The 18,086-nt window shown below is 39.7% G+C and overlaps 1 protein-coding gene across 5 annotated transcripts in view; it reads left to right on the top strand.

Moving 5' to 3' along the window:
- The window catches only part of LOC124122486 (serine/threonine-protein phosphatase 6 regulatory ankyrin repeat subunit B-like), a 58,958-nt gene extending 41,512 nt beyond the window's left edge, over positions 1 to 17,446 (top strand). For 4 of the 5 annotated variants that reach the window (XM_048394636.1, XM_048394637.1, XM_048394639.1 and 1 more), the window contains 2 exons: positions 7,082 to 7,117; positions 9,423 to 17,446. In XM_048394636.1, coding sequence (XP_048250593.1) covers positions 7,082 to 7,117; positions 9,423 to 14,872 — 5,486 coding nt within the window. In that variant the 3' untranslated portion in view covers positions 14,873 to 17,446. The remainder of the gene's footprint in view (positions 1 to 7,081; positions 7,118 to 9,422) is intronic. The other variant, XM_048394640.1, reaches the window with a different exon arrangement.
- Positions 17,447 to 18,086: the final 640 nt, after the last annotated feature.

Consider the following 18,086-nt stretch of genomic DNA (forward strand, 5'->3'; position numbering starts at 1 on the left):
GCGTGACAATAAGCAGCTTGGGGGAAGTGTCCTCAGAGCTTTGGTCTTTACTGCCTGCATTGATTCAGACCTCGGACTCATGACAATCTCGTTAAAATCAGATCTTAGTTCTCGCTACGGCTAAAAAAAGATCTGAGGACATCCCATGACGAGTCACGTCAGAATGACCTTTAGCGAACTTTGACAGACCACTGAAATGACTAACAAGAAGTCGATATTAGCCAATTAGAAAGCAGCTTTACGGCACTCGTTTCAAACTGGCGACTTCCATTTCAGACTACGCTTGAAACATATGTTGACACAGTCCTCGATTAAATTTTTGAAAACTGAACAAATGGAATGTATAATATAAGGTTGAGATCGTATGGCAGTCCTTCCCACGTACTGTGCAACGCCTCCTCCGTTCAAATGTTTATCCAAGGAAAGCAAGAGATGGACGATAATTTTGACGAAATCAGTCGTACAGGCCGTAACTGTCGTTCGGAATACCCTGTTTTAACGTTTTCGAGGTGGCATGATTAGAAAACACATTCCGACTGTCACTTTCATGATCTGGGGGCACAGGTGGCCAAGTCGTCTAAGGCAGCGCGATTCGCTGTGCAGAGTTGCTTCCTTTGGCCACGCCAGAAACCTATGATTGTGGGTTCGATTCCCAGTTCACCCCGATTATGATTGTAGGTTTGTCAGCACCATACCCGTGCTCGTGGGGCTCACCGAAGTGGTAAACGTCTGAGACCTGCATCACTTCGGGCTTTCCTCCCACATTAAGCTGACACACCGTGATATAACTGGAATAATGTTAAAAGCAGTGTTAAACCCAACTCACTCACTCACTTTCATGATCTGGTAAGCGACGCTTTGGTTGGTCGGATGAAAGGTCGTTCTGACGTGACCCGTAATGGGATGTCCTCAGATCTTTGTTTAGCCATAGCGAGAACTAAGATCTGAATTTAACTAGATTGAGGTCTGAATGGTAGGCTTGGGAATTGACGAGTCTCTATTCGTGTAATCTGTCCTCTGAATGGGATGGGAGATAGGTCTGTTGGAATTTGGGATTCCCTTGTAACAGTCTCCGAGTATAAAGTTTGTTTCTCGTGTTCATGCAATCTATTTTACCAGTGAGGAGTTGCTTAATTGTGGTTATGTGTGTGCCTATTTCATTTAAGAGTTTGTTGCGTTGTATGTTGTAGTGTTTACATTAGAAAATGACCTGGTTAATGTCCTCCACTATAGGCCAGTGAAGGCAGCGGCCAGTACGATTCTTTTGTATTTGTTCTCATGGCTGTTTAGGTTTGTGTGACCAGTGTGGAGTCAATGTTTCAGATGACGATATGGCTGCAGATATATCACTCATCTCATCTGCAGTGACAGATCATATGTCTTCTCCAGAAAGTGTCCTTGTCTCATGCCTGGACTGCCATGTACTGAACAATACACCTGCTCTGGTTGCCAAAACTTTGCATTTGATGATAAATCTGAAGGCTTGAGTGACAGTGGCAGTGGTGGCAGTGACTCAATATATCTTACTGTATTGTAGAAAAATAATACATTTGAAATGAGTTACTGACAATATTGAAGCACTTGCATATAAGTGCGTATCATTGACACTTCAAAGAAGGTCACTATGATCAGCAATTATAGTACATAACATAGGCAAAAATTATCTTTTATATGGCAATAACACGATGGATGGAGTTCCTGGTCGAAACCAAAAGTTTGACATTTACATTTCTCATACATTCCTTAGTGAAGACGAAATATTGTCATTTTCCTGTATTGGGGGTCATGTGGGAGGCCATGTTGTTGGATAAATCACATTTCTGAAGCTCATATTTACACAAAGAAAAAAGTTAACAACGCCTATTTCTGAACCATGACAAATGGCAAAAATCATGGCATGGGATGACTGAGCAAAGGGGCTGGGCGATACCAATGTCATCGGATAGAACAAACATTTGACAACAAATAAAGAAGATATTGGTGAGTTACACAGGTAACACAGGTACTGCTTTTGACCTTAGACAATACCTAAAAAAAGGTATGGAGCTGCAGGATTGAGTAAACGAGTTACGTTTGATGTTTCATGTGAAATGTTCCTTAAAGTCTCTACTTGACATGACACGTGAAACAGATCAGTAGCGGGTATAACCGCCACGTGCCTCGATGACACATTCCACCCTACGTCTCATGCCTCCATTAAGACGTTGGATCTGTTGATGGGTCAACAATAACCACTCCCGATGCAATGCTGCTTCCAATTAGCAGAAATCTTGTACAGGAGGATCTCGTGCCTGTATGCGCCACCCAAGAATATCCAAAACATGTTCAAGGGGGTTCACAGAAAGCGACTTTCGTCTGACCAATGGATCCGTCGCCAATTTCGCAGATTCAAGTTCTGTCGCGCAATACACCATGCTAAACGAGCAGCTTTGTGGTGATCTCTCAATAAGGGACGCTTTATGACTCGTCTAGCCCTCAGTCCTGCTTTCAGCCGGTTCCTGACGGTTCTGGTGCTGAAACGACGATTGGGCAACCACAGCCGTTTCGGATGGGTACTTGTTAAAAAGGGTTCTCGGCTTATGAGACGAAGAAGGACCCTGTCTTTGCGATGTGTCGTCAAAGGAAGTCTTCCGGATCTGGGATGGTCCTGTACATCACCAGTCTGAGCCTTTTTTTCGACTTAACAGCTTACGACATTGTGATAATACCTCAAATTCCCACCAATGGCATTACAAGACATTCCTGCGTTATGCATGATTATTTGCCATCATGTGGCGTTTGATAATCCCCTTCGTGCCATGGTCACACAATGTAATGGAATAACTGTTTAAAACCGAGCTTAAGAAAGCAATTTTAACGTTTGGATATACTGCTTTTAGAGATACTCGAGGGTAGCATGCTGCACGGGCATACCATGCATGGCACGTGAGCTTTCGACACACATGACTGATTACATCATCTCGAGAAAACATAATTCTTCCCGTAATTATATCTTTCATAACTGTTACAAATATTGTGACCAAACAATAATGACATATATTCGGGTGTGATTAACTTTTTTCTTTGTGTGTAGGTTAGATACGATCTATGTGTTCAAATAAAACAATTTGGTGCACAAGAATGTAAGTGTTATCATAGTAATGTTTTAAATATGCAGTTATATATTTATTTATTTTTTGACAGGATGAGGGGTCGGATAACATTTGCTAAATTTTCATTCATTATTATACCTACATTACTTGTAGATTTTTGTATAAGCTTCGAAAGCATTCAGGCTGATTTTGAGATATCAAACGACATGATTATCAATATGGATGTTACGTTATCTAAATTTTTGTAATAATTTGAAAATTGAGTTTTTTTATCCTGTTTTTGATACATTTTGGGCCATTACTCGATTTAAACAATTTTGCTAATTATTTATTGGTTCTATTGCAGGTTTCCTGATTTCTGTTTGTAAAATGAGCATCGCAATATGCAAACTGCCTTGTTAAGAGCCTGTTATTTTACACACAAATGTGCATTTTACCACCAAAAACATGGCTACAACCCAAGGAAATCATCACAACCAGCTTTTCCTGATGCATAAATGACATCTTATAAAGAAAAATGTGGTTGTGCTTTGTTCTACTGTGGGGAGGGGTTATTCCTTAAATAAGCCTCTTTTGGAGGGTTGGCCGCTGCTCTATTATAGAGGTAGGTAATGATACCCTCCCAAGAATTATATATATTTTGTAAACATTATTTGGAACCAATCAAGAATACAAGTGTTTGTGTGTGTGTGTTGTTTAAGGCTGCAATATTCCAGCTATATGACGAGGGTCCAGGCCAGACAATCCATCGATTACCACCATGAGCATCAATTCGGATAAGATGACATACCATCAACTATGTAATTAATCTTGAATTTGAGTAATATTTATGACACCTTTCTGGAATATTCTAAGGTAGGAGACCTATTTACCCATGGGTAACTACGAGGGCTGGCTGAAAAGTTCTAAGCCTAACTGTGACCTGTAAGACCCATTCCAAGTCGATTGGTATCATTTATTTCTCCACATAGTACCCTTCCAGGTTTACACACTTTTGCCAGCGATGCTGCAAGGCCTGGATGACGGTCAAGAAGAAATTTTCTTCAGCCACCCTAAAAAAGTCATTCAGAACGGAAATGACGTCATCATTACCAGGAAAATGGCGACCGGCTAGTTCCGTTTTCATTTGGGGAAACACGTGGAACTCTGACGTGGCCAAATCGAATGAATAAGGGGGATGGTCAATGAGTTCGAAGCCTCAATCATGGATCGCTGACATGGCAACCACCGATTTGTGAACAGGAACATTGTCTTTGTTTGACATGACTCCTTTAGTGAGCATTCCCCATAGCTTAGTTTTGATAGCTTCACGCAACTGTCTCAGTAGGTCAGCATAATATCTTCCATTGATAGTCTGGCCATTTTCAAGATAGTCAATCAGCAGAAAACCCTTGGAATCCCAAAAGACTGAAGCCATTTCCTTTCCAGCAGAAGGAACCGACTTGGCTTTTTTTGGGGGGGGTTGGTGATTCCGGATGCTTCCATTGTTTAGACTGAATTTTGCTTTCAGGTTGAAAGTGACGAATCCAGGTCTCATCCAAGGTTACAAATCGGGCCAAAAAATCATCGGCATCTGTTTCAAAACGGCATAAATTGACACGGGACGTCAGGAATCTGACACGTTTCTGATACGCTGTCAAGAGCTTTGGCACCCATCTTGCAGAAACTTTTGTCATTCCAAACTCGTTGGTGATAATGTGCTCAACCCCGTCATGAGAGATGCCCACAATACTGGCAATATGTCGAGTGGTCACTCGTCGATCAGCCATCACCATGTCATGCACCCGGGTAATGTTTTCCGGAATGGTTGCTTTTGAAGGCCTTCCTGGACGTGGGTCATCGTCATGACTTTTTCAGTAAAATAAAATGAGTTCATTACTACATGTACACGTACCAGTTGCTTGGCCGTTACTGCCACCAGAGACCATATAATAGATATATTAAATGGTCCCTGCTGCCATTTTCAAGTGTTTCAACGTAACATGTTTTTCTGTACATAATATTACTGATAATAGAACAAACAATAACTCTCAAATCTAAGTTTGTGTTTGTTTGATTTTTATAAATTGCTCAAATGACCACATAGTTACACACGTAATGTGCGTGTACATAAGGTGCATACAGAGAGCGGGCTGTGTCCGGGTTTTTCATAACTTTGACACTTTCATCATATATATATTAACCAATCACAGCCTTGGTCTCACATTAGTTTGGTTAAAAGCCTTGATCAGCTTTGTAATGCACTGACATCAATCGATTATGTGAGTAGGTCGGCGATCAGACCACGTTTCTTCTGAGAAACTAGATTAAAACAAAAGTTTGTGTCCTTATTTATATTCTACATGTATAACATCCAGTCGTAAAATTATACACTGTACTGTGATTAATTAACACTAAAAAGTATTTTCATTTTTTTATGTATGCATTTTGAATTATCGTCCACAATCAGTGTTCAGTAGATATAGAATCTACATATCCCATGCTACTGTGAAATAATTGCACCACTACCATCATTACGTAATGTCAACAACAGCAATGAATATCTGTACAACACTCTTTCCTAGAACGCAGGGTCGGGATCGTGGACTCCGATGACAGCGGTATATCGAGGAATCACTGTATAAAATTTATTTCATCTACAGTTAAGACTATCACAAAACACAGTAGGTTTATCTCCCATAATAATTCCAGCATACTTATTTAAAGAACACCAATCAACCTGGATGAAACTTTAAATTTGGCATATGTTTTCATAAACAGTAACATTATATTGTATACATGTGCTTCTAGATGACACATTTTTTTTATAATGTTCCGAGAGTTGGAGATTAATACAGTATTCCGTCAAAAACATATTCCGAATAGCATAGAATGGCACAATACACTCATTAAAAAATTAAAGGGTTGGAAACAAACATTGTCCTATTTCAAACCCAAAACTGTTGCAACACACAATCAGACTCAAACATGGCATGTATCAACAGAGATCTAAGAATCAAATGCTGAGAATAAAGGTGACCTTTTTTGTTAAAGTTATTTTTGTCATCCTTTTTATAGCAATAAATTTCTCGATTGAATATATATTATATATATAAATAGTTTTAAAAGTTTATCTTATTTCGGTTGGGTTCCTTTAATTCCACTTACATGAATATGCCTTCCCAATAAAACTATTTGATTGATTAAAGTTTTAGAGTAGTTAGAACCAAACCAAATAAGATATTTTGTCAATTTATTTTATTGTGAAAGATAATTATTAAGGTAAAGTTCAAGATCATTCCAAAATTGTTTAGTTTCATTACATTCCCAAAAAGACATGGCTGATGTCCTCATTGACAGCATTACAAAAGCTACAAACACTGTTGTGTAGATAATTCCATTTTGAAATCTGTACTGAATCTAATCTAAAAGTTTTATAACCTTCAGTTTACATCGATAAACAGTAAATATCGTTTTATAATTAAAATCTCAGTGAAAAATTTATTGCCATTTATCACAAACTTTAAGAATATTTTCATTTGATATTAATTTATCATAAACGTTTCTAGCGCCTCTAACATGCTTCATCAGATCACTTTAGCAACTGTTTATATACAAATTCTGTCAAAAGAATTTTTTAAGTTTTCTGGATTGTTTTTTTCCATGATTCTGACATATTGAAGATTACATAACTATAATCTAATATTGTACCTTTTATCGGATATTTTAGTTTCAGTTCTTCAAATGACATCAATCCTTTTTCTTTGCATATATTTTTAATTGAGTAAATTCCAATATTAGCTCATTGCTTTTTGTAGTATGTTGCTTGTCTGTTCTAGATGACAGTTGATGAGGATCTTTTTAAAAGTATGACACAGAGACTGATTTTATCCATTTGAAACTGGTTATGTTGAATGAACCAGTAAAAGTTACATGAAATGGATGTCAAATCTGTAGATCATATCTGTTTAATTATTAGAATATAATTGTACAACTTTTTTTTGTTTCAGACTACTTCAGTAATCCCAAACTGGACAATTTAGTCAGTAAGTACTGAAATATTTCATCTGTGAAAGCAATATCAAACTCAAGGTATTTCAGTTGATTAGAAGATATACAGGTACAATTTCAGGAATGAATTAGCTAATCCTGAATCATGGACGCCTGCTGGTAACATATTGATTGATACAGAGGCGCATGAAATAGACTGCTTCTTAAGTTTAAATGGACAAATTACCCACACTCGGTAAGGATGTGATGCCTCGAGCATAACCAGATCAGAAACTTCAAAGGGTGTCAAATCTTGATTCACTATATCCAGTCACCAACACCGTACCGATGTCTCTCTGAACATACTTCCCTCCCAACCAAGTAAAACTGCTTATGTCGATGTGAAATTTGCTTAAGCTTGTGATTTCTTCACTTTTACGAGCACCTGACTGAATATCAAGTGACTTTATCTTGCACTGCTTGTCTGGCATTGGTTGTCTCAGAAACCAATGGACCAACGAAATTCAAGTTCACATGCTCGTTCCAACCAATAATCTAAGCTGCATGCGTTCTCAAGGATAAAATGGCCTTAAGTTGAACAGACTTTTTCAAGATGTATTTAACATTTGACATAACATTGTGTTCAAATCAGTGTGACTTTGCATTAAATAATGATCAAAATAAGTAGTTTGTTTGAATATTTGGGATGTAATCTTCGGTGCATGGACGATACCAAAAACAAATAGTGATTGCACAAAATATTGTGAAACTCGGCAGTAATTATTGCATCATCATAATGCTGGTATGTTAAAAAGTCCAAAAATAATATAATTTGCTATTTTGACAAAAACCCTAGGTTTTCAAATATACTAAACAACATCTTTACTGAAAGCATTCAACCAAGAGAATGGAAACAATAAGAATCACGAGACAATTAGCAATCACTTGAAGGTGAAAAGTCAAGTTCACCAGATATAATTGGAGAAAACTTTCAGTGGATCAGTGTATTACATCTTGCAAAAGCTTAAGAAAAAAAGCTTATACATGTATGTTTTTTTATGTGAAATTTACACGATGTGCGGCTTTTCAATTGGACGAGAGGTCGGTCACATGACCCCGAAACTGAAGTTCATAAGTCCATGAACGACACATTTTGACGTTCACGTTTTTCACGAGACTGCATTCTTGAAATGACGTCAACACTCCACATTCCCGTGGAAAACCCCATCGAATTCCATTGCACGAATAAATACAGAAGCGTTGTTCTCATCATTTGGACCCTTTTATATTGAACTAAGCATGATTCTTACGAAAGTCTACCTCTATTACATTTTAGCATATATTGGAAGAATACGTAAGAGAGTTTGATTGCATGCCCGTTCAAGGATATCCTTGCTACAACCCATTCTTGAGAACAAAACGAAGAAAAGCACATCCCAACTATTGTTGTATCTACTTGATCCATGTCTTTACAACAGTGACAGTCTTCAACGATCTATGAATTAACTTTTGTATCTATTCGATACCTTTGAATGATCCGCCCAATTGATCAGTGATACCTAACACTTGAAATAGCCAAAGGTTTATTTATAACTTCGAAAATATCGTGTTGGCCATTTTGACGTCTTGTACTTGATGTAAATATAATACGAGGAGCTGTCATTGTGACGTAGCTCTTAACATACCTATCTCATCTAATGAGAATATTATTTGAATACATTTGTTGTGAAGAAACTTCAAAAGTAGAGCATGTTAGGCATACAAACGCTCATTTCACCTGTTGTCTTAAGGAACTGTTTATTCTGCGTTACAGCAGGTTGTTGTATGGCTGTCAGTGTATACATGAACTCACACCTACTACATATAAGTGTGTGTAGATCTAGGTCTACCCCCTTTGGGGTAATAAATAGTGATATGAATAATTATAAGAATTGAACCTTCATAGAGTGAGGGCCAAACTGAACGTCGAAGCTTGTGAAAGTCAATTCTTAAAGCAAACAATACTTTTTCAAAACTGAGGGAAGTGACATGCTTTGCATGCAATGTACCCCCTTTCTCAGATAGATAAAAATATATTACAAAAAAACATACTTTATATTTGTTTCTCGCCATTATCAAATAAGGTACTTTATTGCTTTTCAAATATATGATATTACACAGAGATAGGCTTGGAAGTTTTTCTTGCTGAGTTAGAAATTTTATGTCTTTCAACTTTGTTGTACTAGACCGGTATTCAATATCATATTCATCGTTGCAGATTTAGAAACTGGGGAGAAATGTGAGAGTTGTTACATGTATGTTTCAATACTTTCATTCTCAATATTAGACACGAACTACTTCAATACTGACACTGACTTGCAGGTGATGCAAGGAACCTTATCAAGCAGGCCGATTCAAACAAACATGTATCTACACGTGCTGAAAGGTCTGCATACAATGAACTAAAACAGCATGGATCGGTCTTCATAAAAGGAAAGTCAGGCTCAGGGAAATCAACACTCGGTCGAAAGATTTTAGCAAGAATATCAAGAGAAACGAGCCGGTTGCCAATCGTGCTTTCATCAAGGGATGAATGGAATATGATTACTAAAGGAAATCACAAGAACCTCGAAGGGAACAAAAGTGTTGAACAGACTAGGTATGTGGTGTTAATCGATGATATATTTGGATCAAGTAATCTAGTTGCATCACAGGTGGATGAGTGGGTAAAGTTGTTTGACCAAATTTGTTCAAACGTCGAATCAGGTCATATATGGCTTGTCATTACCTCCAGACCTGAAATATGCTCACAGTGTAAAGAAAAAATAGGGAAGACCCAGCTCATGAAAACTATTCAGTGCATGGTTCTAGGTGAAGGAAAATATGATCTCACGCGGGAAGAAAAACTTCAAATGGTAGAAAAGATATGTGGAGATAAATTCTCTTCATATAATGAACGTGTTGAAATTGTTGGACTGCCGGCTGTCCTGGGGTTTCCCCAGTGTTGTACGTTCTTTGCCAGAAGCAAGGAAGCACAAGCAAAGGGTGTGGAGTTCTTTGAAAAGCCCCGGGAATTCGTCCTGGGGGAAATTAAAAGAATGCATGAAAATGATGGCATGGGTTACCTTGTGCTCCTTCTAATTTTGATGAAAGATGGCCGCCTCAGCTCAGATCTTCTGAAACGCAATACATATAAAACAGAACTGAAGCCCTTGGCTGAAGACCTTAAAGAATGTTGTGTAGCGCCTCTCAAAATTACACCTGCACGCATTGAGTCAAAGATAAAGGCTTTCCTTGGAGTGTACTTAATTCAAACAGGAAAGGATTACCAGTTCCAACATCAGTCTATATATGACTTTGTATTTATCAATATTTCAAATTCGCAACCTAAAATTGCAATAAGAAACTGTCCACCAAAGATGCTGGTGGAATTGATAGACACACAGCCAAAGAACAAGAATGAGGCAGTAGTTATCCTACCCCCAGAAAGTTTCCATGTGTTAGCTGACCGCATCACGTATCATCTTCTGTCAGAAAGTTACAGTGTCATACTTGATCATCCTTCTTTACGTCATGAGGAATTTGTGAAGGTTCTGACTAAAAAATGTTGGAAAGAAAACACGTCAAATGAAGTTATACAGAAAAAACATGATACGAAAGATGTCACTGTTTCCCTTCCCTTTTTTGGAAGATATGGATTTTGTTATATTAAGTCACTTACCCTTTTGCAATATACTTCCCTTATCTCTGATGTCATTTTACAGAAGTTGACATTAATCCTGAATGACATACTGTCTGATGTGTTCAACCTTGTTGATGCAAGCGAACTGCTGGCACCTGCTTTGTATATCCAGGATAACCAGCTAGTGCGAAAGCTGCTAGATAAGTGTAAGACACTTCCATCTGATTGCTTCCTAGCACTGTGTGTTTCACCGGCAATTGATCGAGATATCCAGGAACGTCTGACACAGAATATAACAGAGATACCTCAGCCGCACGATGTACTCCTTCTCACTGTGTTAGTTGGAAATAAGTACTTAGTGGAATATATACTACACCATATAAAAGGAGATAAGAATATTGTGTCATTGTGTCAGGACATATTAAAGTTTTCAGGAAGGAAGTGGTCAAGCAGTTTACCAAACACTTGTCAAGATCCCACCACCATGTGTGAAATATTACACATGTTGATTGCTTTCATACCTGCCAACCGCCCTCTTCAAGGTATCAGAGATGAAGATGGTAATACACTCCTACATCTGGCAGTTCAGACAGAAAACATTCACTACACAAAAATGTTCTTAGATGAACAAAATGTCCCACATCTTCCATTAGATCCAACTTGCACACAATGGGTGAATAAATTAGGATGTAGTCCCTTACACCTGGCAGCAATGGGTGGAAGTAGCGAGACAGTGAAACTACTCCTAGACAAGGGGGCTGATGTATCTACACAAGATAAAGATGGTAAGACTCCTCTACACCTGGCACTAGAGAGTGGAAGTAGCGACACAGTGCAACTACTCCTAGACAAGGGGGCTGATGTATCTACACAAGATGAATATGGTAACACTCCTCTACAACTGGCAGCAGAGAGTGGAAGTAGTGAGACAGTGAAACTACTCCTAGACAAGGGGGCTGATGTATCTACACAAGCTAAAGATGGTAACACTCCTCTACACCCGGCAGCAAGGAGTGGAAGTAGTGAGACAGTGAAACTACTCCTAGACAAGGGGGCTGATGTATCTACACAAGCTAAAGATGGTAACACTCCTCTACACCTGGCAGCAGAGAGTGGAAGCAGTGAGACAGTGAAACTACTCCTAGACAAGGGGGCTGATGTATCTACACAAGATAAAGATGGTAAGACTCCTCTACACCTGGCAGCAAGGAGTGGAAGTAGTGAGACAGTGCAACTACTCCTAGACAAGGGGGCTGATGTATCTACACAAGCTAAAGATGGTAACACTCCTCTACACCTGGCAGCACAGAGTGGAAGTAGTGAGACAGTGCAACTACTCCTAGACAAGGGGGCTGATGTATCTACACAGGATATAGATGGTGTTACTCCTCTACACCTTGCAGCAGATAGTGGAAGTAGTGAGACGGTGAAACTACTCCTAGACAAGGGGGCTGATGTATCTACACAAGCTAAAGATGGTAACACTCCTCTACACCTGGCAGCACAGAGTGGAAGTAGTGAGACAGTGCAACTACTCCTAGACAAGGGAGCTGATGTATTTACACAAGATCAAGATGGTACCACTCCTCTGCACCTGGCAGCACCAAGAGGAAGTAGTGAGACAGTGAAACTACTCCTAGACAAGGGGGTTGATGTATCTACACAAAATCAAGATGGTAACACTCCTCTACACCTGGCAGCATGGAGTGGAAGTAGTGAGACAGTGAAACTACTCCTAGACAAGGGGGTTGATGTATCTACACAAAATCAAGATGGTAACACTCCTCTACACCTGGCAGCAAGGAGTGGAAGTAGTGAGACAGTGCAACTACTCCTAGACAAGGGGACTGATGTATCTACACAAGATAAAGATGGTGAGACTCCTCTACACCTGGCAGCATGGAGTGGAAGTAGTGAGACAGTGAAACTACTCCTAGACAAGGGAGCTGATGTATCTACACAAGATAAAGATGGTAACACTCCTCTACACCTGGCAGCAAGGAGTGGAAGTAGTGGGACAGTGCAACTACTCCTAGACAAGGGGGCTGATGTATCTACACAAGATAAAGCTGTTCAGATTCCTCTACACCTGGCAGCAAGGAGTGCAAGTAGTGAGACAGTGAAACTACTCGTAGACAAGGGGGCTGATGTATCTACACAAGATAAAGATGGTAACACTCCTCTACACCTGGCAACAAGGAGTGGAAGTAGTGAGACAGTGAAACTACTCCTAGACAAGGGGGCTGATGTATCTACACAAGATAAAGATGGTGAGACTCCTCTACACCTGGCAGCATGGAGTGGAAGTAGTGAGACAGTGAAACTACTCCTAGACAAGGGAGCTGATGTATCTACACAAGCTAAAGATGGTAACACTCCTCTACACCTGGCAGCAGAGCGTGGAAGCAGTGAGACAGTGAAACTACTCCTAGACAAGGGGGTTGATGTATCTACACAAGCTAAAGATGGTAACACTCCTCTGCACCTGGCAGCAAGGAGTGGAAGTAGCGAGACAGTGAAACTACTCCTAGACAAGGGGGCTGATGTATCTACACACGATAAATATGGTGCTTTTCCTCTACACCTGGCAGCATGGAGTGGAAGTAGTGAGACAGTGAAACTACTTCTAGACAAGGGGGCTGATGTATTTACACAGGATAAAGATGGTAAGACTCCACTACACCTGGCAGCAAGGAGTGGAAGTAGTGAGACAGTGAAACTACTTCTAGACAAGGGGGCTGATGTATTTACACAGGATAAAGATGGTAAGACTCCTCTCCACCTGGCAATAAAGAGTGGAAGTAGCGAGACAGTGAAACTACTCCTAGACAAGGGGGCTGATGTATCTACACAGGATAAAGATGGTAACACTCCTCTACACCTGGCAATAAAGAGTGGAAGTAGTGAGACAGTGAAACTACTCCTAGACAAGGGGGCTGATGTATCTACACAGGATAAAGATGGTAAGACTCCTCTCCACCTGGCAATAAAGAGTGGAAGTAGCGAGACAGTGAAACTACTCCGAGACAAGGGGGCTGATGTATCTACACAAGATCAAGATGGTAAGACTCCTCTACACTGGGCAGCACCAAGAGGAAGTAGTGAGACAGTGAAACTACTCCTAGACAAGGGAGCTGATGTATCTACACAAGATCACGATGGTAAGACTCCTCTACAGCTTGCAATAAAGAGTGGAAGTAGTGAGACAGTGAAACTACTCCTAGACAAGGGGGCTGATGTATCTACACAAGATCAAGATGGTAAGACTCCTCTACACTGGGCAGCACCAAGAGGAAGTAGTGAGACAGTGAAACTACTCCTAGACAAGGGAGCTGATGTATCTACACAAGATCACGATGGTAAGACTCCTCTACAGCTTGCAATAAAGAGTGGAAGTAGTGAGACAGTGAAACTACTCCTAGACAAGGGAGCTGATGTATCTACACAAGATCACGATGGTAAGACTCCTCTACAGCTTGCAATAAAGAGTGGAAGTAGTGAGACAGTGAAACTACTTCTAGACAAGGGGGCTGATGTATCTACACAAGATCAAGATGGTAAGACTCCTCTACACTGGGCAGCACCAAGAGGAAGTAGTGAGACAGTGAAACTACTCCTAGACAAGGGGGCTGATGTATCTACACAAGATAAAGATGGTAAGACCCCTCTACACCTGGCAGCACCAAGAGGAAGTAGTGAGAGAGTGAAACTACTCCTAGACAAGAAGGCTGATGCATCTAAACAAGACAAATATGGTGCTACACCTCTCCACCTGGCAGCAGAGAGTGGAAATAGTGAGACAGTGCAACTACTCCTAGACAAGGGGGCTGATGTATCTACACAAGATGAATATGGGAAGACTCCTCTACACCTGGCAGCATGGAGTGGAAGTAGTGAGACAATGAAACTACTTCTAGACAAGGGGGCTGATGTATCTACACAAGATAAATATGGTGCTACTCCTCTACACCTGGCAGTAGAGAGTGAAAGAAGTGAGACAGTGAAACTACTCCTAGACAAGATGGCTGATGTATCTATACAAGATAAATATGGTGATACTCCTCTACACCTGGCAGCAGAGAGTGGAAGTAGTGAGACAGTGAAACTTCTCCTAGACAAGATGGCTGATGTACATACACAAGATAAATAAGATGATACCCCTCTACACCTGGCAGCAAAGAGTAGAAGTTGTGAGCCAGTGACACTACTCCTTGACCATGGTGCCGATGTGTCAACACAAGAAGTTAGGGCTGCTACTCCTGTACACCTGGCAGAAGAAATTGGACGTAACGGGACGAAAAGCGATTCCTAGATAGGAAATGAAATTGTGCAACCAAAGACGAGAACAAAAGCAGAATTAAATGTTAATTGCTTGCAACTCAAATTTCAGGGCTTACCCACGATGAGAGCGGGATCGTACAGTTGTCAGTGACTATCACAACAAGGAAATTACTAACAATCCACACTGTGCAGTGAAAGTTTCAGGAGGATGGAAACGCAAATCGGTTTGTCCTGTCATATGTCAAATCTGACATAATGTCATTTATCAGAAGATGTGATTTTCAACTATAAAAGGGAGAAAGGTAAACCGCTTAGTAAGATCTCCTTACAAAAACAATGGTAGAGGTACACTACATTTCATAAGTAACTTCCCCTATTTTTGCGAAATTTTCTCGCCACTTTTGCAGCACTAACGCCGAGTTATCGTGCCACTTTTGAGACATAAACGCAAAACTATTGGGCCCCTTTCGAGACACTTTCGCGACACTTTCACGGCACTATCGCAGCACTATGCCGCAGCTTTCACGCCAATTTATAGCTTATGGTGTTCTTATGATATAACAAGACAATTGGATTTATCTGATAACACACTCACAAGTATGCAGACCCTTTCTTACTTTCCTGAACTCAAAACATTCGAGCTCAAATTAATCAATTGAATCGTTTAAAAATATCAAACGATGCATGGGACCAGTATCGCCAATATCTTCTCTGTCGAGGGAATATTTACCAGAAACAATGTCAAAAGAAAACCAAATCCCTCCATTGCGAAAAGCGTTTTTGTAAAAAGATAACCAATTAAGCGTGTTGATTGGTAAAACAATAGAGGATTATAAGTCTCACAGGTAAGTGAGTGACGCGATGGGGAGCTCAGGACCCCACAGGATCCCAAACAACCAACCACGTCGAAGGCTGGCATTCTAATAATAGTAAGCGGAGCCCAAGCCAGACAAATATTTATAGACAGATCAAAATGCAACAGAAACCCTGGTCATGCAGCTGTATGCAGGAGGTCGCCTGACACCTAAAAAGGAAATGGGGTGCCGGATAACTCCCTGCAGACCACCCAACGCCTGCTAAGGGTGGCCAGACAACCATTCAGCAATATCATGACACTGTGTCAAATTATGTTTGCTTGTAAATGTGCTTATTTAGAAACAACAACATATGTACATTTGTAGTGTCATATTCTATATAATCACAAATAATATTGTTTGTCATTCCCTTGGGTGCTATTATGAATTATTATTTTTCTTGATTGAGAAATTTTGAATAAATGTAACTGCCTTATAGAGCATAAAACCCTATGTTACATGTATTTTGAACAGGTCCCAAATGGTAGGTTCTTTAAACACGAAAGTGCTATAAGCGTACGCATTGACAACAAATGAACACATGTGAACCGACTGTCGCCGCTCATTCATCGTCATGTATTTCATGAAGTAATTAGGGTATTGTCATCAAAGCTTCTAGCCCGTCTGTAAGGGAGGCTACATCGTTGCCGATTACACAAGCTTTGCTTTGATTTGTTTATCGAGACGAAGCAAAGTACGTTAGGGGTGTATTTATGCCTCACTGTTAAACGAAATGAAAACCGAAGTCACTCGATTGGTTTAAGTAAGACAATGACAACATTCTCAAAGACGAACAAATGTAATATCAGAAATATTATTTATGCTGTTTTACATGTTTATCTTAAAACCTACCTTGATTTTTCAATTACATAAGGGCGACATGAGGGTCACACTTTACAGACAGGCGATAGTCAATTTACGTCAGACCTCTATACAACGTTAACATAAGCTCCTATTAAATCCGGGGTGCATTCAAATGTTATTGTCTTATCAGCAGCATATTGGGTGAATTATAACTATCTGATCTGAACATGTCGGATGCTAAACGTAAGTTAGGGACATATTCTAGAATATTTAAGACTTTAAAAATGATGATTTAGTTGATTCATTTTGATAATAAATTTTAATAATATGAATACAATTAATTAGAGAACCTCCTGACTAGTGAATGTATTACCGACCCAGTATAAAGACGATGATCCACATACGATACTGGATTATACAACATACTCCAGAATCCTCTTTGCGGCACTGAAAAATAAAAAAAGCCCTTCCGATAAAAGCGATTTAAACGAACATATGTCTTACAGATTTATTCATGATGATCCAGTGGCTATCTTAACGAAGACAGTTTTCAATGTTAAAGTTTGAGTTATTGTGATATTAGATAAACATCCCAGTGGTCATTTTCATCAAGACGCTATCAAGACCGTGTTGTTTGGAAATACTTATCTACAAGGTGATATCAATGTTATTTAATATTACCCTCACGGAACATTCTGTAAAATGTTACATTTCTTATTGTTATTTCGTACGGGAGAGATCTTTTACAAGTGTATGTCTGTTGACCGATCCCATTTCCTTTTTAAATAAATTTGGTTTAAACCATACAAATATGATTTCTTTTTGTAAATATTGCTTAACCCATGAGTCTGCCAGCATATTGCGGGTATAACGGGTTGGTATGTACGAAGCCCGGCCATTATGAAGTTTAAAACACTAAAGTATAAAACACCATTATTTAAAATGAAAACAAACCCACATCAATACATGCACATCCAATCACTCAACCTCAAGTCCGGATGTCCTCTTATGTTTCCATAATCATACCCGCATAACTATATCGCAATCCACCTCGCATACTTACACAACCATCTCACGATATATACGCCAACCCTATCTCCATTTGCGCGCGCACATCATACCCCCATATTCATCACACTATATCAACGTCAGCCCTATCCTGTATCAGTGCATACATACATACACCCCCCTCCCACCATGTATCAGTGCTTACATACATACACGCTCCTCCCACCATGTATCAGTGCATACATACATACACGCTCCTCCCACCATGTATCAGTGCTTACATACATACATTCTCCTCCTGCCATGTATCAGTGCTTACATACATACACCCTCCTCCTGCCATGTATCAGTGCTTAGATACATACATTCTCCTCCTGCCATGTATCAGTGCTTACATACATACATTCTCCTCCTGCC

Source organism: Haliotis rufescens, unplaced genomic scaffold, assembly GCF_023055435.1.
Source record: "Haliotis rufescens isolate VD_foot unplaced genomic scaffold, xgHalRufe1.0.p SCAF_13, whole genome shotgun sequence".
Classification (NCBI taxonomy): domain Eukaryota; kingdom Metazoa; phylum Mollusca; class Gastropoda; order Lepetellida; family Haliotidae; genus Haliotis; species Haliotis rufescens.